The sequence below is a fragment of the Lepus europaeus genome, chromosome 15 (genome assembly GCF_033115175.1).
Source record: "Lepus europaeus isolate LE1 chromosome 15, mLepTim1.pri, whole genome shotgun sequence".
Classification (NCBI taxonomy): Eukaryota; Metazoa; Chordata; class Mammalia; order Lagomorpha; family Leporidae; genus Lepus; species Lepus europaeus.
Window position 1 is genome coordinate 95,319,741 of NC_084841.1, and position 21,867 is coordinate 95,341,607.

The 21,867-nt window shown below is 43.4% G+C and overlaps 2 protein-coding genes across 7 annotated transcripts in view; one reads left to right on the forward strand and one right to left on the reverse strand.

Moving 5' to 3' along the window:
- POLK (DNA polymerase kappa) overlaps positions 1-10,934 on the reverse strand; it is a 71,664-nt gene extending 60,730 nt beyond the window's left edge. Inside the window, exon 1 of one of the 4 annotated variants that reach the window (XM_062212567.1) lies at positions 10,873-10,934. The gene's annotated coding sequence lies outside the window, so the exon portion shown is untranslated. Of the gene's footprint in view, positions 1-9,608; positions 9,728-10,190; positions 10,224-10,872 lie in introns of those variants that run through there. The other 3 variants (XM_062212566.1, XM_062212565.1, XM_062212569.1) reach the window with 3 other exon arrangements.
- CERT1 (ceramide transporter 1) overlaps positions 10,680-21,867 on the forward strand; it is a 112,182-nt gene continuing 100,994 nt past the window's right edge. For 2 of the 3 annotated variants that reach the window (XM_062212570.1, XM_062212571.1), the window contains exons 1-2: positions 10,682-10,833; positions 14,695-14,829. In XM_062212570.1, coding sequence (XP_062068554.1) covers positions 10,738-10,833; positions 14,695-14,829 — 231 coding nt within the window. In that variant the 5' untranslated portion in view covers positions 10,682-10,737. Of the gene's footprint in view, positions 10,834-14,694; positions 14,830-21,867 lie in introns of all 3 variants that reach the window. The other variant, XM_062212572.1, reaches the window with a different exon arrangement.

A 21,867-nucleotide genomic window follows, 5' to 3' on the forward strand; every position in this document is an offset into this window, starting at 1 on the left:
TCTAGCACTTACCCACCTGGGACAGACTCAGTTGTCACATCTGGATTTGTCCACTCCACCTTGAGGAAACGAGCTAACCCACATGCCTGCACTCTCCATGGACATTTTTTCTTACTGCTGCTTCTCTATCCTTTTGAGATCTGATGGTTTTCTCTGTATTTACTCTATGCACAGTGGTATTACCTTCTACTTTTTAAAAATGCAAAAGTTTACTTTATTGGACACCCAGAATGGCATTCAGGTGTGCTTTGATATTAAGGCGTGCCTTACTTGGGTAAATTATTACATTCTGGAGTGAATTAAAATGGCTAGCAGTTCAGGTTTGGTTGTCACATAAAATTAAGCAGTGTCAATATATTAATCCTCTGTAAATCACTGGGATATATAAGAACCAAATTTAGCTTTTGAATTCCTTCTTTGAGTAGCATGATTTGGAAGCACTGATATTTCATGTTTTATTCTTTCTGAGAAGCCTCCCAAAGGACCAAAATGATATTCATCTTTTAACAGAATAAAATTCATCTTGCAATTTACTATAAAGATCTATTTGACCCCTATATAAACTGAAGACAAATAATGACACCTAGAGGGGTTTATTTTACCTGTATCTAAAGCGTTTTCTTATTTCATCATTCTAGGAATTATTTAAACATTACTTGTCAATTATTTTTAACAGCTTTAATGAAAATATATTTTAAAATGGACTGAAATCATCTAGAGTGATGATCCACTAGCAACATCAATCTTATCGTATTATCTTACAGTTTTCATAGTGTTTCCCAGATACGTGAAGGCACAAAACCACTGAGACACAATTCTTGTAGTTTTATTTTTGTAGCTTTCACTGAACACAGTTGAGAGTTCTGAATTTTCACTTTCTGTCCAATATGGAAAAGAACAAAACAGAAGAGTTTCACAATTAGCAGACAAGTCCGAAGCTGAATGTAGAGACAAACAGCATTCTACAGTATGATGGCAAAACTGATCCTAGAGTTAGAATTTCAGACTGGTAATGTCAGATGCTTCAAATGCATGCTATTTTTTTCTTTTAAAAATATTTATTTATTTATTTATTTGAAAGGTAGAGCCTCCCCACCCCCAAGATAGAAATCGATCTTCCATCCACTGGTTCACATCCCAGATGGCCACATTCGCCAGAGCTGAGTTAGGTTGAAGCCAGGAGCCTGGAACTCCATCTGGGTCTCCCAACAGGGGCGCGGGGCCCAAGCACTTTAGACATCCTCCAATGCTTTCCCAGGTGCATTAGCAGGGAGTTGGATCAGAAGTGGAGCACTCGGCACTTGAACCGGCGCCTGTATAGGATGCCAGCATCACAGGCGGTGGCTTCTCACTGCACCACAATGCTGGCCCCACTTGCTATTTTCTGAACTCAAGAATAAATGAGTGGACAACACACTTTCAGAAACAAAGAGGAAAGAAACAAATTTTAAGGAAGAAGTAAGGGCTCCCATCCTGAGAGTGATCAGAGAGACTGCATTACACCACGCCTTCCAGCGGAACTTGGAATGTTGCATTTTGCTGAAAGGACTTAGGACAGCATTCTCCCCTCCTTTATGACGCTCGTGCACTACAAGTTACTTGATACGGTTTGTAAGTGAGCAAATATTTACGGCAGATGTACACACAAAGGGGAGTGGAAAGATGATAGATAAAAAATTTGTTGGACTTTATAAATACTGTATAGAAATAAAATGCTTACAATTATGGAGGATCTAACATGATTGTCTTCTCTTTAACAACTTCATAAAATGTCAACATTGTTAGACTTTGATGAAACAAAAGTAACAAGAAGCTACAATCTCTCAACAGTGCACATGGAATCTGGAATCTAGATAAGAGCTTGAGCACAGAAGTCCAGTTATGCTCAAAAGACACTGCTTATTTCAGGAAAATATGGAATAAAAACGTGGGTTTCCTGTGTTTCGATGTTTATTACAATTTCTAAAAAAGTGTTTAACCCTTCATAAAGTAGCTCAAAATTATAAAAACAAAATTATGGTAAATGGTCATGGTAATTTTTCCGGAAGTACTAAGGGTTAAATCAATTATTATTCTGTTCAACACAAGACAAAAAGATATAACAACAGGCTCCACAGGTCTTTAAATTATTTATGGGTAATTCAAACAGACTTACTAGTATAGGCTAACAAGAAAAAAAAAAAAAACTGGTTACATAATGTGCTACTGCAGTTAAAGAAGCACATGAATAAATTTTTTTTTAAAGAAAACTGTAAAATTAAAGAAACACTATCCAACATACCTAAAATATCATCTGGCTTTGGCAAATTCTCAAATGCTTTTAAATCATTTAGGATAACAGTTGTAATCTAGAATCAATTCTACATATAATACAGTACATACAGCAGTCTCCTGAAGCCCAAAGTCTGGAGTAGACTGTTCACTACCTATGACTTGGGGGCAACTTTATTAATTCTTTGAGCTTTGATTTCCTTATATGTAAAACAATATCTATCTTGAAGGATTTTTGTGATGGAAAAATAAATGCAATGAACCTAAAATAATGTCTGATATTGAGTAAGGCCCCTAACAAATACCTACTCTTCACAGAAACCCACAATGGAATCTGGTTCTTTGGTCTCTCATTAATTGTGCTGGTGGTTTTTTTCTGGACCTTGTGAACTGTGGCTCCTACAGCTTCTTTTCAATCATCAACCAACAAAATAATTTGATTCACTAATACCACTGAACGTCTACTATGAGACAGGCAATTTTATATTTTTATTTGTTCTTCAATAATAATATAACTGTTAAATACATATCAGTGTCGTTGTTACTGTCAGGATTCCTAGCTGACAAAATGCTAGAAAATGAGGAGTCTGTGGAAGACAACACTCACGTCTCTTAGAGCACTCCAGTGAGGATCTTAGCAAATATCTCAAATGGGGGCAACAGTCAGCTGCAATGGGACGCCAGGTGAGGTAAGACACAATCTTTTTTTTGTTTGTTTGTTCGCATCAACACAAAAGATTGAGATACACAGATGAGTAATGACTTCAAGATGCCTATATTCACTTTATAAGTGTTTGTATACCCACTGCTCTGAAGTCACAAAAATATCTTTCAATTATTCCATGTACTCTCACTAAAGATGACGCACACAAGTTTCTTGTGGTCCTTTACACTTCTGTAACTAGTGACCACGGTCAGAAATGGAGGCGGGGTGGGCATTAAAACACCTGCCTCCCACAGGATACTTGGGTTAGATACCCTGCTCCAGCTCCTGCAGACGCCGACCCTGGGAAGCAGTGGTGCTGGCTCAAGTAGCTGGGTTCCTGCCACTCACATGGGAGCTCTGGACTGAGTAACCTGGATCCCAGCTATCAGCTTCAGTCAGATCCAGCTCCAGTTGCCGGGGGCATTTGGGAAGTGAACCACAGGAGTTCTGTCTGTTGTCTAAGAAAATCATTTTTTAAATTAAAAAAATAAAAAAGAGGAAGATGCACTTAGCAAATTTCATATAAAAGAAAATCTTCCTAGATATGCTTATGCAAATATCCACTGAGGGGAAGGAGGCAGCGTTGCTGTGGCACAGCCAGTTAAGCTTCTGCCTTTAGCATGGGCATCCCATGTGGGCACTAAGTCCTGCCTGCTCCATTTCTGATCCAGTTCCCTGCTCTCCCAGTGAGTAGGAGACTCAGATGAAGCTCATGGATCCTCACTTTGGTCTGGCCCAGCCCTGGCTGTTGCAGCCATTTGGGGAGTGACCCAATGGATGGAAAATCTCTCTAACTTTACCTTCCAAATAAAAAAATGAATCTTTTTTAAAAAAATCCATGTACCAATGCACATAACAGCACAACTGGGATACATAAAGTAATGGTGAATGGTTATACTGTTACTCCACTTACTAAGCCATTATTTATTAAAGACACTCCCTAAGTCACATGGTTATTAGGGATGAAGCCAGCTAGGATTCACACCCAGAAACAGTAGCAGCAACACATAGGATTCTTTAATGGACCTGATAGGAAAACTAGGAAAGGCTAATACAATCTATTAGTCAAAATAAGAAAACCAACTTATTCAAAATGACACATATAAGGATCTCAAGAATAAAATGGGAAGGGGAGAGACTTGCAGAAGAAGTTTCATAAATCCTTTAGATTTCTGAACTTGATTCAGGAGCCATGTTGCATATCCCATGCACAGCAGCAAGGCATAGAGAGCAATTTATAAAGTACCTTTATAGCAACAAGATTCATTAAAAAGTTTACATGGTAACTTGGTGGAACGAGATCCAGAAACAAGAACTCTTTTCTTTTTAAAATTTCAAACAGCTATTGTTTAAACTAAAAGAAGCTGGGTCAAGTATCCTGGAGACAGTAGGAGGGTTACACAACAGAACCAGAGATCAAGGTCTACCATCCCAGGTGGCACAGAAAAGGGCACCATCTTTCAGTATGCAAAACACTAGTTCAATTATAGCTGCATGGATAACCTTCTTAGACAGTTTTCTCTGATCATCTCCTTGAGAGCAGAAGACCACATCTCAAAATGCTCCCGTTTTTTGGTTTTACTATCTTGAAACCCCTACAATAATCAGCACACTACCTTGTATCTTGAATTTTATTATCACCTCAGAGATAAAGTCTGTTCATTACTTGTACTGAACGCCTTCTGTGTGCTGAGCACTACTCTAGAGATTAAAGATAGGAAGTTATGGAAGGGGCAGGTACTGTGCTGCAGCCAGTGAAGTCACCACTTGGGATGCCTACATCCCATGTAAGAGTGCCAATGCAAGTCCCAGCGCCTCCATTTCCAATCCTGCTTCCTGCTAATGTGTCTGGAAAGGCAGCAGATGTGGCTCCAAGTACTCAGGTCTTTGCCAGCCACGTAGGAGACCCAGATAAAGTTCTTGGATCTTGGCCCTGGCTCAGCTATGGTGGGCATTTGGGCAGTGAACCAGTGGAAGATCTGTCTCTCCCTTACTGTCACTCTTTCAAATAAAGAAATAAACCTTAAAAAAAAAAAGTTACATGAAAAATCAGACGAAAACAAGTTCAAAGTTCTTGCCCCCATGGAGCTTACACTCTAGTGAGTGAAAATAAACAGATGCAGTCTAACACATCCATTTAAACATCACATGCTAGTATATTCTTGAAAAGATGAATTATCTGTGTGGTGCTAGACAAAAGCTTTTTTTGTTTTTTTAATTTGACAGATAGAGTTAGACAGTGAGAGAGAGAAACAGAGAGAAAGGTCTTCCTTTCATTGGTTCACCCCCCAAATGGCCGCTACGGCCGGCGTGCTGCCCCGATCCCAAGCCAGGAGCCAAGTTCTTCCTCCTGGTCTCCCATGCGGGTGCAAGAGCCCAAGTACTTAGGCCATCCTCCACTGCCTTCCCGGGCCACAGCAGAGAGCTGGACAGGAAGAGGAGCAATTGGGACTAGAACCTGCAGCCCATAAGGGATGCCAGCGCCAAAGGTGGAGGATTAACCAAGTGAGCCACAGCGCCGGCCCCAAGACAAAAGATTTTTATATATGCTGAATTATTTTTCCCTAAGACCTCCAGTCCTCTTTCCCATCTACAGTTAGGAAAATACTACAATGAAAATAACATGCATCAGATACATGGCCTATTGTTTCTAATAAGGTTCCCACTCCAAACAAACTACAAAAGGGGTAGCTGTACACCCCACACCCTTGGGAAAAGCTGATTAGAGCACTCCTTGGCCAACTGCCTGCTGCTATGACTTGCAAGCCAGAGACCCTGAGAGGGCACAGACACAGAGGGCAAACATACACGGTGAGAGCTCAAAGAGACAAAGACTGAGAACACAGGAACTCAGAGATGAAAGAGGCCATGAGGTTCCAGAGATGGACAGAAAACCCCAAGTCCAGTATGTACGTGGTCCAGCTGAGCATCCTGAGATCACAATAAACGTCCTCATTTGAAATACTGTGAACGTATTTCTGCCCCTTTAGTCAAAAAACGCCTTGATGTGAAAAAATAACAGTCGATACCCAAGTGGCTAACCATAATAAACTGGTTATTCTCAATGTGGTTCATTCTGAAACGATGGTTTCCTGGCAGTCTCCTTCCGACAGCTTGCTTGGATGCCACCTGACTGCTATGGGGAAGAGTGAGGGGAGGCTCAGTCTCACAGTCTCCCTGGAGCATGATCTGATGGTAACACACTGCTCTCTATTCACGCTCTCCATTCAGCAGATCATTTTTGGAAAACCACCCCAAGAGTTATACAAATGCACAAAAAATAAAGGTAAAACTGATATTCCTTATATGGCAATTGCATAACGGCAAGAAATGCAAAGTTCTTTTTTTTAAAGATTTATTTTATTTTATTTTATTTATTTGGCAGGAAGAGTTGCAGACAGTGAGAGGGACAGACAGAGAGAAAGGTCTTCCTTCCATTGGTTCACCCCCTAAATGGTTACCACGGCCGGCGCGCTGCGCTGATCCGAAGCCAGGAGCCAGGTGCCTCCCCCTGGTCTCCCATGCGGGTACAGGGCCCAAGCACTTGGGCCATCCTCCACTGCCCTCCTGGGCCACAGCAGAGAGCCGGACTGGAAGAGGAGCAACCGGGACCAGAACCCGGGGCCCACATGGGATTCCGGCGCCACAGGTGGAGGATTAGCCAAGTGAGTCACGGCACTGGCCCTAAATGCAAAGTTCTAATTGCACAACAAAAGCAATTCTATGCAGTGCTTAAACATAATGCTTATGAAATAGGTGTCCTCAATATATAATTTAAAATGTAACTTGCCCAACAGTAAACACTGACTGCAAACATATTACCTGAAAAATCATAAATTGTGCTAATCTCAGGAACAATAGGATGGCTTCAAGTTCATATTTTAACATCTCTAAAATTGGGATGTGTCATATAAACTTTGGCTACTAGGCAACAGTAGTGACATAAATGTCATTATCTATGTATGCACCCAAACATGAGGAACAGAGATCAGTAATTCGGGGAAAAAACCTGGAGACACTGACTGGCATCCCTAATGCTACAATCACCAATTCTGTTGATGGCAAGAGGAAAACGTGTGGACCAAGAGTGACATCACTAACTCTAAGTTGGAAACTAATTTACAAGACTCAGGTGTTGGGAACACCTTGATTTGTTGCATACCACTTCTGTGATACACCCCTACAGATACATTTTTGGTGTTTTTCTATATAAACTGGTACACAGCAGCTGCTATAAGTTGAATAGATTAAGATCTCTAGGTTGCTTAGTTATTTGAAAGGCAGAGAGAGAGAAGAGATATCCCATCTGGTTGGTTAACCCCCTAAATAATGGCAACAGCCCGGGATGGGTCAGGCTGAAGCCAGAAGCAGAAAACTCGTTCTGGGTCTCCCATGTGGGTGGCATAAACCCAACCAACAGAGCCATCACCTCCTGCTGCCTCTTAGGGTGCACATCAGCGAATAGCTTGAACCAGGAGTGAAGCCAGGACTGAAACCCACGCACACTAATAAAGGGATGCAGGTGCCCCAAAAGGTGTCTTAACTGCTAGAATAAGCTCCTGTCCCAGAATGCTCGATTTTTAACTGGTCACAGTTCAGTCTGAAGTGGGAAGAATGTTATAAAGAACAGTTATAGTTCCAGGTTAGCTAACAAAGGACTATTTTAACTTAAAATGCATCCTCAACACAAACTCCATGTGAACAGGAACTACAAGCACTTGTGAGAGACTGAAATGTGTTCCCCAAAGTTCTTATGTTGAATGAAGCTCCAGCATTCAATATGACTGTACTTGGAGAAAGGGTTTATAAGTTGGTGAATAAAGTTTAACGAAGCCATATGGTGGGGCCCTAATCCAGTAGGATTGGTACATATACAGGAAGCAAATAGGCCAGGAATTTCTTATCTACAGGACTTGGTTATGGCAGTCTGAGTTAACAGAGGGTCTTTATAGTTCTACTTTTAAACAATTAGACAATGTTTTCAGTTTCAGCTTAAGACCTCCTCTCCTACCACAAACTCAGCTTCAGTAACAAATATCCCCCTCATTCCTCTGCTTGTTGCTCAAAGTGCCAACATTCTCAGTTCCAACACCTGTGGGGTTTGAATGCTACATCTTGGCAGGGGCAGAAATGAAGGGTTGGTGGTGTTATCTTTGGTGAGTGAGATGCTGTGGAAGAAAAAGAAGCCTGAGTGGAAAGGATGGGGAACTTCAGCAGAATGAGAACTAAATCTAGAACGTGGCTTCTTGGGCTCAGACTCGAACTTTGTCCTTTACTAGTTGTGTGACCTTTGGAGCATTATTTAAATTCCCTGTGGTCTCTTCATCAAATATATGAGAAATTTAATATAAAACAGTTCTCTAGAGTTGATGTTAAATAAGACACGACAGATGTAAACAAGTCAGGCCAATTCAAGATATTTAAAGTATTAGTTAAGAGCACGTTTTCCTGACACTACCTACAGAATATAGTGTTCACACAACTCACACTTTGAGAGGTATTCTGAAGCAGAGAAAACGATCCGTGAGGTCTGTGCAATCAGACCTGGTTTCAAAACCTAATTCCACCACTCTGTGGCTCCATGACCCTGGATCAGACACTAAGCCTCCCTTTGTTTTACTTTTTATTATCTGTAAAATGAAACCTACAATGCTTATGGATGATTTCTTAAAATTTACTTTTCTTGATTTGACAGGCAGAGAGAGATACAGATACATATCCACTGTTTCAATCCTTAAATGCCTACCACTGTTGAGGCTGGGCTGGAGTGAAGTCCAGGTTCCGGGGAGGCTCCCATGTGGATAGCAGAGACCCATGACCACTTATGTCATCACATTCCACGACCCCCTCCCCCACCAGGGTGCACATAATCAGGAAGCGGAATCAGAAGCGGAACCTGGACACAAACCCAGGTCCTCCGACATGGGATTTGGAAGTCCCAAAAGCTAGGCCAAATGCCTACCCTCTGTGTATGATCTTTAAGGAATGAGATCACATACTGAAAGTACCTAGACAACATAAATAGTTAATACTGTAAACATGCCGTTTCTTCACAAGGTTCTAAAAATAAAATGAAGTTCCTCAAAAACTTGTAATGGTAAACACAAAATAAAATGAGAAGATACGTAGCATTTATCAGAGGTCGGGCAGGGAAGTCCCTAAGTGAGAAAGAAAACTCAACAGCTATCACTGCAAATGAACAAAGAAAGCTCACACACTCCAGCACCGCAGTTTCCTTCCATTGCCAGTAATGAAGTAAACCCCAATCTCTAATGTGGGGTTGTAATCATTACACGAAAATCTTTCTGTACCTAAAAGTACTTTAGTGTTTAACTACAAAGAAAAACGTAGTAAGAACCTTTTTGTAAAAAGGCACTGTTGTCACACCGATGCTAAATACAACGAAGCAATTTCCTACCAAGTGGGTGATGCAGTGACCTAAATGCTGGCGGTTTTAACCACACACAACCTTAAAAGGTATAAAACACAACAAAGTTCAATTTAAAAACAAACGTACGCTCCTGTGAGTCTAAACTGCATTACCAAGTGAACCTCTCAACGATTCATTTACTTGGTGATATTTTAAAAACCCAGCGCTCAAGAAAACCAGAAATAGCAAGTCTAGCCATACCAGGCCATCTCCAGGCTACGCGGTGAAGGCGCACTTTCTGCCCAGTGTCGTTCGTCTTTCTCTTTGAACCACAGCCCCGGGCCTGTGCGGCAGCGCGAGCACCGAGGAATCCACGCGGCCTCCCCGCAGGCTGTCCGCGCGTCTCCGCGCCCGCCCGGCGGCGGCGCAGCTGTCAGGCTCTGCCCGGGCAGGACCGCGGCCCGTCACGCGCGTGTCCAGTCGCCGCTCCCCGCTACCTCGTTCTGGGCGCGCGCTTCCCCCTCGGAGCCCGCGGTTCTCCCCAGCCCTGCAGTCAGCAGTGGCCCGCATTTTAATAACGACCCTTACTACCGGCGACCCTCAGGAAACGGAGCCCACGGCGCTGGGGGCCGGCGTGCGGCCCAGCCGAGGCGCCCGCCTCCCGCCCCGCGGCTCGGCGCGCCTCCCTTCCCCGAGCGCCTCAAAGCTAAAGCCCACACTCCCGCCACGGCCGCCGGAGCCCGCCCGCTCCTCCGCGTCCGCACGGAGGGTCCCCGCCGCCGCGGCCACCTCACCGCAACCTCGCCCACCCGCCGACCCCGCAGCCCCGCGCCGCCGACTCACCCGCCGCCGCGCCCCGACTACAGCTCCCAGGAGGCCGCGCGGCGCCCGCCCAGAATGCCGCGCGGCGCCGCCCCGCCCCCCGCGCGCTCCACTTCCGCGCCCGGCGTCGCCGGCGGGGACCCGGGCCCTGGGCGCCGCGCGTCAGACGCCGGGGAGGGACCGCGCGGGGAGCCGGGGAGCCGCGGAGCCGGCGGGGAGGGGAGAGGGGAGGGGCGGGAGGGTAAATAGTGCTGGGCAGGAAGATGGCGGCGGCGGCGGCGTGAGGGACCCGCGCTCCGCGGCTGGGCTCGTCCTCCCTCCGCTCCCGCGCCCTGTCCGAGGTGGCACCGAGCGGCTGGGGCCGGGCGGCGGCGCCGGGCGCAGCGCAGGGTCGCGGCGGCGGCCGCGAAGCGGAAGAGCAGGCTTCCCTCGCCGCTCGGTCGCCTTGCCCGCTCCGCCCGGAGCCAGGCGCGGCGGGCGGGCTTCCCCGCTGCCGCCGGCCTCGCCGTGCCCAGAGCCCTGTCCGCGGGCGGCCGGGGCCGCTCTCCCGCTCGGCCGTCGCGCCTCCATGTCGGACAACCAGAGCTGGAACTCGTCGGGCTCGGAGGAGGACCCGGAGACCGAGTCCGGGCCGCCGGTGGAGCGCTGCGGGGTCCTGAGCAAGGTGAGCGAGCGCGCGCGGCCGCGCCACGCCCGGGCTCACCTGCGGCCCGGGGGGCGAGGTGCCTGCGCGACGTGGGCCCGGCGGCGCCGCCCGCGCGCGGCCCTCAGGGCCGGGCCTGGGCCGGTTCCGACCCCACCTGCGGGCCGGCGCGCAGCGAGCTCGGACTGAGGACTCGGGTGCTCGCCCGGCGCAGAGCCCGTGGACGCGCACGTGACGGTGCCAGGAACGGTGGCGGCGGCGGGGACCCCGTCGGAGCCGTTCGCCGTGGGTCCGGGGTGCGCGCGGCGTGTGCGGTTCCGCGCTCCGCGTGGTCGCCGTGCGCGCAGCCCCGCGGCCTGCTGAGACTTCCCTCGCTCCGACTGTTCAACCTGTGGCGGCGGCTGGGCTGGCAGTGAACTTGAGCGGAGAGCCGGCCCCTCACCAGCTGGTCGGAGGATGCTGGGTCACGTGCAGAATCGCCCCGCGTGGCTCTGGCGAGACGTTGGCACGGCGTCGGTGGAAGTGTTTCCCGTTAGGCCCTGTGGCCGCCTGTAGAAGGCTGGAGGGGAAGGGCCTAGGCTGGCAGCAGTGTGCAGACGGGGGTGCGAGTGGTGACAGCACAGCGGACACAGGACGGCGTTCAGTTCGGGGAGGCTCCCTGGGGTCTCCGTGGGTCAGATGGTCTTGTGTGGGAGTCTGGATTGAATCCCAGTGTGCAAGGTGCACACTTCTGATGGGACTGTGTGCGGAGTGAGTTCTTCGCTTCTTAGTGATTCCAGTAGTTCCATCGCTTCTATCTTTAGATAAGAAGCAGACGTCCATATCAGTACTGTGGCAAGGTTAAGTATTCTGTGAAACAAACTGTACTTTTGACCTGTTTGGAGAGAGGTGGAGTGCTGTGGCTGGTGGAAAAAGTCACCAGCACTCTTGCGGAGTAATACAGTGGATTTAAAAAAAATGGAGGACCGTGACCTCGGTGTTGAAAGGCGCAGATCGCTCCTGTGGATGGCAGATAACTGCGTGGTGGTGGTTGCTGCAAGGTGGACTCGGCAGAATGTAGCTTTTAGTATTTTTGTTAAGAGCTGTATGAAGGGAAGTTGTTTCCTGTATGTGGTGTTTCTGGACGCTTTTAATCAAGAGCATTTCATAATTATGTATACTGATGAAGGTACATGTTTTTGAGTATGTATTATGTATTTAATTCCTTTGTATTTATCTGATAGTTTACACAAGAATTAGCTCAGCATCTGCCCTTTTCCTTGTGTTGAATAATGTAAGTCCCCATACATTATTTTCCTCATCCCCCCAAATGGAGTGGATTTGGAATGGGGTGTGCAAGTTGATATCAGAAATAAACTAGTGCAAAGAGTTTGTTTTTCTATATGATAACCTGAATACATGAAAATATCTACACAGCATATTTCTTATAGAATCGTTAAAGAGTGTAGTTTCCAGAAATCTTGGATAGGTGATAATTCCAAGTGGTGATCACCGATAACAGGATGAATGACGATTGGGCAAAGAGTCAGGCTTTAGTAGGCCTTGGGCCACTGAAGCTCAGATGACCGAGATCTCAGCTGCTTCTGCATGTTCCGTGCCTAGTGGTTTCCTGGGCCTCAGTTTCTCCAGTGATTCTGTCATCTCAGCTACTACGTGGAGCCTTTGCTCATTTTGTCAGTCTTTCAGATTTCCTTTCTTTGAATTTTCACAGTATTTTATATGTAACTTGGTTCTGATTCTTTGTCAAAATACTGTTTGTTTTTCCTCTTGAATTTGTGCTTGCTGGGCTATTGGTGATAGGAATCTCTGATTCTCCTGCAGTTTGCAACACATTGCTTTGTGTTGGTTAAATGGGGAAACATGAGGGTAGAGAAAAGGCGGAAAGCTGTCTTCCAGGTGTGGTAGTAACAGCCAGTGTTTGCTGGATGCAGTCCTGAGGCTGATGTGATTTGTGGAGTCCGCTAGAAGGAAATTAGATAAAATGATGGCTACACGGTTGCAGAAGTCCTGTCACTTTGAAGGGAGTCTGTTGTAGTGAGAGCTGAAGGTGAGGCCTAGTGACGTGGGCATAATGCCGCCAGGCACTGAGATGTATTGTGTGCTGGGCACTGTTCTCAGCGTGTTCAGGGAAGGAACGTGACCATGTCACACGGTGACTCGCCTTTTGGAAGGGTGCTGATGGGAAAGTGAAATTAATCCATGGAAAGTCTTGAACACCAGTCTGAACAGTTGGTGTGAAGGAAAATGGGAACTTGGTGCTTAAGTTTTGGAGCTGGAGAATCAAGGTTAAGATGTAAGAGAAGTAAGCAAATATGATTGATCAGTAAATAAGATGATGTAACTTTTGAATACGGAAAAGATACTTAGAGGTCAGGCAGTCTAGGAACATGTGCATTGATTGGAATAGTTGAAAGTTCAAAGGAGGAGGCAAACATGAGAGTTGAATATGAAGGAACGAAGATCGGATTTGGTGATGGGATATAAAGATAGAAAAGCAGTAGTGGGATATTATCTTCCATGACTGTGCGGGGCACTTTCATTATTTTATTCAGTTGTTCAGACAACAGACTCAAAAAAGGAAGCTCACGAAAGTTAATTTGCCAAACCTCTGCTCACAGAAGATGTAAGTGGTTGAGTCTGTGGAATGCTGTATCCGCTGCCCTGTTCATGTAAGACGCTGTGAGCCAGACTTGTGCTTGCGTGACGGCAGAAGTGAGGATCTAGCCAAGGAACAGGAACCTGGGGAGCAAACACACTTACGGAAGGGAACTGTTTGTTTGACGTCAGTGTCTAGGTGGCGGAGTCACAGTGAGGTAGAAATAAGAACGTGGTCATCAGGGGATCCTAGGAAAGAAGGACTTGAGTCCTTGGCTCGAGTGAGCTCCTAGGGTTTGACGGTGAGGCTTAGAAGGCAGAGCTGAACCGATGTCAGATGTGCTGGAGTGGGGAGTAGGAAAGTAAAGGTTTCCTCATAGATGAAGAGCCTGAGCCAGTGCAGTGTGTTTCAGCAATCCATTCCATTCATTTTTGAAATTGTCTATACATAAAACCCCAGATGTAATTAAAATCACACAGAATTAAGTATTCCATAGAGGTTACATATCTGCCTTTGCCAGTTTATGGTGGCCCTCTCTGTGCAGCAAGACACAGAAGCCATATTTATAAATAGTATTAGAGAACGATAATCCAAGTTTGTTTTTAAGAACCAATTCTATAGTTTCATTATTATGCTTAGGCTTGAAAGATGAATCTTTAGATAAACACAGAAAATAAGTTAGCCATTTAAAATGTATGTTGAGTACTATAGAGGAAAAACTAAAGTTGATGTGGACTTACTACATTTTAATCATCAAGTAGTTTTACTTTGCTGTAGTTAAAATCATCATACATTTTCGTATGGAATAACTTAGAACATGAGTAGAGTCTTGGCAATGACTTGGCTTCATGCGCGTGTTGATTTAGAGGATTTCATGTAGTATTTGGTGCTGCAGACAATGAATGTGTAACTGAACTTTCATCTTGAGTATGTTAATTAGGAGAGGGATCGAAATAGCTTTAAGTTTCATGAATGAGATGAGGAGGGGAGGATGAAGGCTGGCAAACAACCATGCAGAATTTTTTTAAAAAAACGAAATCCTGCTTTGCTTTTATTTCTCAAATATTAGAAGAAAACGTTGTGGGTTTTTTAAAATCTATTTATAATATTGTACATTATATAATCTTGAAAAATCTCAACTTTTCACTTTTTATAATCTATTTGTGATTATGATTAAGTTAGAAGTTTTCACATTTTGCTTTTGAAGCTAGATTGCTGTTTCAAGTTTGATTTTATAGAATACTGACATTGTCTTCCTCTTACCTCCCTCTTTCTTCCCCTCTCAGTGGACAAACTACATCCATGGGTGGCAGGATCGTTGGGTGGTCTTGAAAAACAATGCTCTGAGTTACTACAAATCTGAAGATGAGACAGAGTATGGCTGCAGGGGCTCCATCTGTCTCAGCAAGGCTGTCATTTCGGTGAGTCGATGAGCATTCCTGAGCATCCGCTCCATACCAGGGCTGTTCTAGGTATTAGAGGTGCGTTTGTGGACAAAGGAAAGACCCTACCTTTGTGGACCACACTCTGATACTTTGTCCATCGAGTTACTGTAGAATGCTGATTACTGTATAGTATCGTTTTGTGTAGTCACGTAATATCATCAATAATATTATTGGTATATCAAGTCAGATGAAGACCTTTAGAAAAAATGTGTTGTTGTTTTGTTTTGTTTTGTTTTTTTGCTGAGATTGGGACAGTTAGTTGGTAGATTATTGAGAAAGTTAAAGCAGGAAAATTAAAGAAATAAAACATATAAAAAAAAGTCCTGGAAAAGTTCATGGAAAAAGTTCATGTATCATAAAAATTATGCATGAATTTTAAAAATGTGTTGCATCAATCTTTTAATTTCATTTTTCCACAGCCTTTGAAGTACTCTTATTTAATAAAGGGTAAAAAAAAAGGTGCTGACAGTGGCAGGACAGCTGATGTTTTAGTTAAAATTTGATAATGACTTTGCTAAAACAAAAGTGCTGGTTTTACTAACCCATTCAAATATAAGTCACATTATCTTATGATAGAATTTATACTGCTTATAGAAGTAAAAGCTTTGGATTTCTGTTGCTATCTAAATCTGACTTAAGGAAAACCTTAACAGTATTTTTCCATCATTTTTCACACATTCTACCCTCCTTGTATATTCAGAGTTTGAAAACAAAAGCTTAATTCATTGTCACTTTGGAAGAACATAGAGGGATTGTTTGAAAGGCAGAATAATAAAACTTGCTACTCTGTGTTCTTAGAGGCAGTTTTAAAGAACTATTTGAACATAAAGCCACGGTATTTATCTTGACTGGTATGTGGTACATTGTACTGTGTTTTAAGATTGTATCTTGTTTAATCTTTTGGATGTTTCATTTTTCTTTCTTTCGTGTGGGGGCAAAAGAATTGCTGGAAATATGCCTGAAGACCCTGAAGGGCCTTCCCTTGACCCTCCTGCCCGTGTTGTCAGATGTGTGTTAATTGCAGTGATTGACTTTTTGAAAATAGCATGTTCTTGATTGATGTGAAAATGTGGGAGAAATGAAATTCTGTTGTTACCTAGAGTACTCTAGTAGTTTCTGTAGATTTAAATTTAACCTATCTTCAATTACGGATCGTAATATTAGTGTTACTTGGGGGAAAAGATTTTTAATTGTGCCTGCCTGGGGAAAAAACACTGCTAGTTCATCCTAGAACTTTCGTTGTGGTACAGAGAGAAATGGGTAGCGAGGTGAAACAATGTGGGTACTTTGGAAGGAGAGATTTCCAAGTGACCTATTCACTGGGCTGAGTAATGGCAGAAAGAGTAAAAAGATGCATGAGGCAGTAGAATTTGAGTGGCAGTCTTAGATAACAGTGAAACAGATGATAGAGGAGACATCCATATTGTATTATGAACTTCAGCTTTCAGTCTTCTTCTTGCTCTGAGGGTTCATGGGCTACATGTTACATGTTTCAAGAAAATTACACGGTGTAACTGAATATGGGGAACATCTCAGGATAAAGAGTGCAAGTTGAATATGTACCTTTTTTTTTTTTTTTTTAAAGATTATTTACTTGAAAGAGTTACAGAAAGAAAGAGAGAGTGAGTGAGAGAGATTTTCCATCTGCTGGTTCACTCCCCAGATGGCCACAACAGCCAGGGCTGGACCAAGACGAAGCCAGGAGCTTCATCTGGGTCTCCCCCATTGGTACAGGGGCCCAAGCACTTGACCCATCTTCTGCTGCTTTTCCCAGGCCACTGATAGGGAGCTGGATCATAAGTGGAGCAGCTGGGATACAAACCGGTGCCTTTATGGGATGCTGGCATGGCAGGTGGCTGCTTTACCTGCTGCACCACAACACTGGCATAAATAGTAAACATAGGGGTGGGCATTTGGAACCAGCTGTTAAGTTGCTTTGTGGGTTGCCTACATCCTACGTTGGGGTGAGTGGTTCTTGACTTGGCAACTCCATGTTTGATCTAACTTCCTGCTAATATTCACCCTGGGAGGCAGTAGGTGATGAGTCAGGCCCTTGGGTCCTTGGCACCCACGTGGAAGACCCAGGTTGTTTCAGGCTCCTGGCTTTGGCCTGGCCCAGCCACGGCTTTCGTGGCGTGAGCAGTGGGTAGAATATTTGTCTGTCTCTTGCAGTCTCTCTCTTTCTCCCTTCAAAATAAAATGAAAGAAATAAAAACTTGTAAAGTATATAATAACTGTTAGTCTTTGTGAAATATAATTTTTTCCTTAAATATGGGCCTTTTAAAAAATGTAGCCTGTTCCCTAGGTGACTTCATCTCTGATGATAAAGCATATATAATGGTGAATTTGTTCTTGTAGCATCCTGATGAAATTGATAGTATTCATATGTGAAGAAATCTGGGCTTGAAGAGTTGTGTTTTTACTGTAAACCGTTCATTACTAAATGTTTAGTGGACTTAATTTCTGAGCCTTTTTTTCTGATAGCGCTTGAATCATTGATAAATTCGTTTACTTTAGTTAATAATTAAATCTTATAAAAATCATATTCTTTATGTGATAACAAATTGGATGAAATAATTTCAAAGTACAAAGTATTTCCTGGGGAATGTATTCTTTAATGGAAGTGAGAAGGTGGATGAGAAGAAAGTAGTACTCCTTGACTTGTCTTTGTTGGGGGGGAAGAGCTGTCTATACATGGAGTAAATGCAGAAAGAAAGGTGAATTTCCAATTTCCTACAAGTAGGGTTTTTTTTTTTTCCTAAGATTTATTTATATACTTGAGGCAGGGTTACAGACAGAGAGAAAGAGAGACAGAGAAAAGTCTTTCATCTGCTGGTTCATTCCTCAAATGGCTGTAATGGCCAGAGCTGGGCCGATTTGGAGCCAGGAGCTGCTTCTGGGTCTCCCATGGAACTGCAGGGGCCCAAGCACTTGGGCCATCCTTTACTGCTCTCACAGGCCATCAGCAGGGAGCTGGATAGAAAGTGGAGCAGCTGAGACTCGAGCCCATATGGGATACCAGTGCTGCAGGTGGTACCGAACCTACTACACCACAGTGCTGGGGCCCCACTTTAGTTTTAATAGTTACTTAGGACCCAGCTCTTGGTACAAAACCTGCCCTATAGTAGATGCTCAGAATATGTTGTAATTTAGTGAAATGCAAGTGCTGATGAACTATTTAAGTTTTTAAAAATTCTGCTTTAAAAATCAAATGCACGGGGCTGGCACTGTGGCTCACTTGGTTAATCCTCTACCTGCAGCGCCGGCATCCCATATGGGCGCCAGTTCTGGTCCCAGTTGCTCCTCTTCCAGTCCAGCTCTCTGCTTGGCCTGGGAGGGCAGTGGAGGATGGCCCAGGTGCTTGGGCCCCTGCACCTGCATGGGAGACCAGCAGGAAGTGTCTGGCTCCTGGCTGTAGCAGCCATTTGGGGAGTGAACCGACGGAAAGAAGACCTTTCTCTCTCTCACTGTCTGTAACTCTACCTGTCAAATAAATAAAAACAACAACAAAAAATCAAATGCACATGATAAAAAATGTAATTCATGACATTAAATTTTTTTTAAAGTAAATACTTCTTTTTATTTTTATTCTTCCACTCAGGAAATTGCTGATCTCTCTTCGTATACAAGCATTTATTTGTTTATGTCTAGAATCATTTGAGAGTATGCAAGTATACTAAACCTCTTATTCTCCACTTATTTTCTTCCAGTGCATCTTAGGTATTAATTACTACATTCTGTTTAGTTGTGTCTTATTTATTTTATTTGCCCCTTCCCTGTTCTTGGCATTTAGATAAAGTCTAATTTTGTTTTATTCCAAACATTATTGGAACAAACATGTGCACTTTAAAATCTGTGTTTAATTATTGTCAAATCCCTTTCAAAAGAGTGCCACTTCTTCCTACCAGTAATGTGCATCTCTCCCTATCCTCTCAAGTATTAATGAAGCTGAGTTTGACAAATGTTAGAATATTTACACACTGTTTTAGATAAAATAGCATCTCGTTATTTTAGACTGTGTTTTGTTGGTGAAGTTAAGGAGCTACCTACATGATAACACGCGGTGATAACACAGGTGTGTTTCCTTTCCCTCCCAGTTGCTGGTTTATCTTTTTTTTTTTTTTCCCTCATTGATTTGTAGAAATTCTTTATATAATTAGCCATTAGTTACATTTGTAGCAAGTGTTTTCTCCCATGTTATGTTTGTATATGTACTCTTGTTTAATGATCCGGCTTCAGGCCTCATGGACAGTTTAATGTTTATATCCTTTTCACGATCTTCTCCTTTATGGCTTCTGTGTTTGGTTGTGGTGAGATAAGTGTTTCCCTTGAAAAAACTGTACTTCTGTATAAATGCAGCCGTATTTTCACTCATTCTTCATGTTGAATTTTATTCCCGTGGAAGATGTTGTCATTTAAGGAATGATACAGCATGTAGCTTTTTGTATTTTTCTACATGACTGACCTTTTGTGTTAGTATAATTAATTGAATAACTCACCTTTTCCCCACTGGTTTAGAATAGCATATTTTTACTATATTATTACATTTTCATGTGCATTTGAAGTTGTTTTCAGAATCCTCTGTTTATTTGGCTTGCTTATTCCTTCTTTTTCTGTACCATATTTAAAATTACATCGCTAATATTTTATCAACTAATATCTTAAACTATTTGTAAAGGTAAAAGAAGTGATTTGTTTGTACTTTACTGAAATTAAAAGATGTTTAATGACACAGGTAGGTAGGGAATTTTTGGTGTAATAGAAATAGTGGTGTCTGTAAAGTTAGTTTGCCTGAGTTCTGTAGGCCCAGGTCTTTTTTTTTTTGACAGGCAGAGTGGATAGTGAGAGAGAGAGAGAGAGAGAGAAAGGTGTTCCTTTTTCCAGGTCTTACTTAACTTTGTCATCTGCCTTTGTGTACTTGATATCTCATGGAACTTTTTAAATGACCAAATGACTGGAATTCCTTTTATTATTGTTTGGTTATTAGGGAAATTTTCACCTAATTTATGTTTTAATATATTTATTTATTTATTATTTTTTTTTTTAGACAGGCAGAGTGGACAGTGAGAGAGAGAGAGAGACAGAGAGAAAGGCCTTCCTTTGCTGTTGGTTCACCCTCCAATGGCCACCGCGGCCGGCGCGCTGCAGCCGGCGCACCACGCTGATCCCAATGCAGGAGCCAGGTGCTTATCCTGGTCTCCCATGGGGTGTAGGGCCCAAGCACCTGGGCCATCCTCCGCTGCACTCCCTGGCCACAGCAGAGAGCTGGCCTGGAAGAGGGGTAACCAGGACAGAATCCGGCGCCCTGACCAGGACTAGAATCTGTTGTGCCGGCGCCGCAAGGCGGAGGATTAGCCTATTGTGCTACGGTGCCGGCCCTGTTTTAATATTTTTTAAAAAAGATATTTAAAATTCTTACTGCAGGGTTTAAAAAAGCAACCAGATAGCTCCTGGGTAAGTAAGAGTTGCCAAAGAATCTAAGAGAACCTGGCACAATTGGAGAAGCCAGTGGAGCTGTAGAAGCAGTAAAAGTAAGTGTTCAGAATTGAAGAGAACAGTAAAAATTTCTAAGTACTAAATGAAGAGTAGTCAGTATAAAAAGACTTTGAATATGCAGTTGTAAAATAAGAAAATATGCTGCGGAAGTTATAGTCAGCAAATTGGATAGAACCAAGGATGATTATTGCCATAAATAGTCATTATACCAGGAACTCCAGGTTTGTGAGAAGTCCAGAAAGCAGACTTTTTATCCAGTGTGTAATTTTGCTATATTGAACTGAAGGAAAGTATATACAGAAGTAAAAACAAAGATAACAGACTACTTGATAATTCTTCAGATTCAGGACCATTTGCCAGTGAATTTTTAAAGAAATTACAGTCTTACTGTGCTAAGATTTTTGCCTTCAAAAAAACTAAATAACTGCTAAACAATTCATTTGTAAATAAATAATACCTTGCATCTTTTTGTAACTTGATTATAGCTCAAGTAATATAACTCAGATAACACAAATGTAGCAGAAAATGTTTAACATACTGAAAGATAATAATTACAAAATGTATTTGCTTGTCACAGATAACAAAACAAACTCCCACCAACTGGGTGGCTTAAAAAAACAGAAGCCTATTGTCTCCCCGTGCCAGTGTGGGCAGGGTTGTTCCCTCTGTTGGCTGTGGGAGAGAACCTGCTAGACACTTCTCATGGTTTGCTGCCACTTGTTGGTATTCCTCAGCTGGCATCTCCATTACTGCAGTCTCTGCCTTCATGTCAGTGACACATGGTGAGTTCTGTGCAGATTTTCCCTTCTTATAAAGCAACAGTTTTATTAGTTACTGGCCCACCCTGTTCAGTGTGACCTCATCCTCCCAGTTGTCTGCAATGACCCTGCTTCCAAATAAGGTCATATTCTGAGGTATTAGCAGGTAGGACTTGGACATGCAAATCTGGGGGGAAAACACAATCCAGCCCATAGCACAGAGTATCACTGAAGACTAGAACCTCTTCATTCACATCTGGTAGTTCCTTAGCACATGCCACTGGCCATAGGAAAGTTACATAGATCATGCATTTGATTTTGTGTGGACTGGAAGGAACATAACTTAAATATTTACAAAGCAACTCAGCATGTGAAATTCACTAATAATGCCTTCAGTTGAATCTCTAGTAAATGTGGTCTGTATTGCAGTGTCGAAGTCTCCTGAAAGCTTACACGTGAACTTTAGGATACACTTGCTTGGGTTACCAAGACTTGTTTTCTTTTATTGTAATGTTCTTTTCTTTTCTCATTTGAAAGGCAGAGAGACCGAGACAGACACAGATAGAAATCCTCCATCTTCAGGATTACTCACCAAAAGCCCAAAACAACTGAGGCTGGACCTGGCTGAAGCCAGGAGCCTGAAACTCAGTCCAGATCTCTCCTAGGGGTAGTGGAGACCAAGTACTTGGTCAGTCGCCTGCTGCCTCCCAGGATACACATAAGCAGGTAGAAAACAGGAATCCGAAGTGGGGCCAGGACT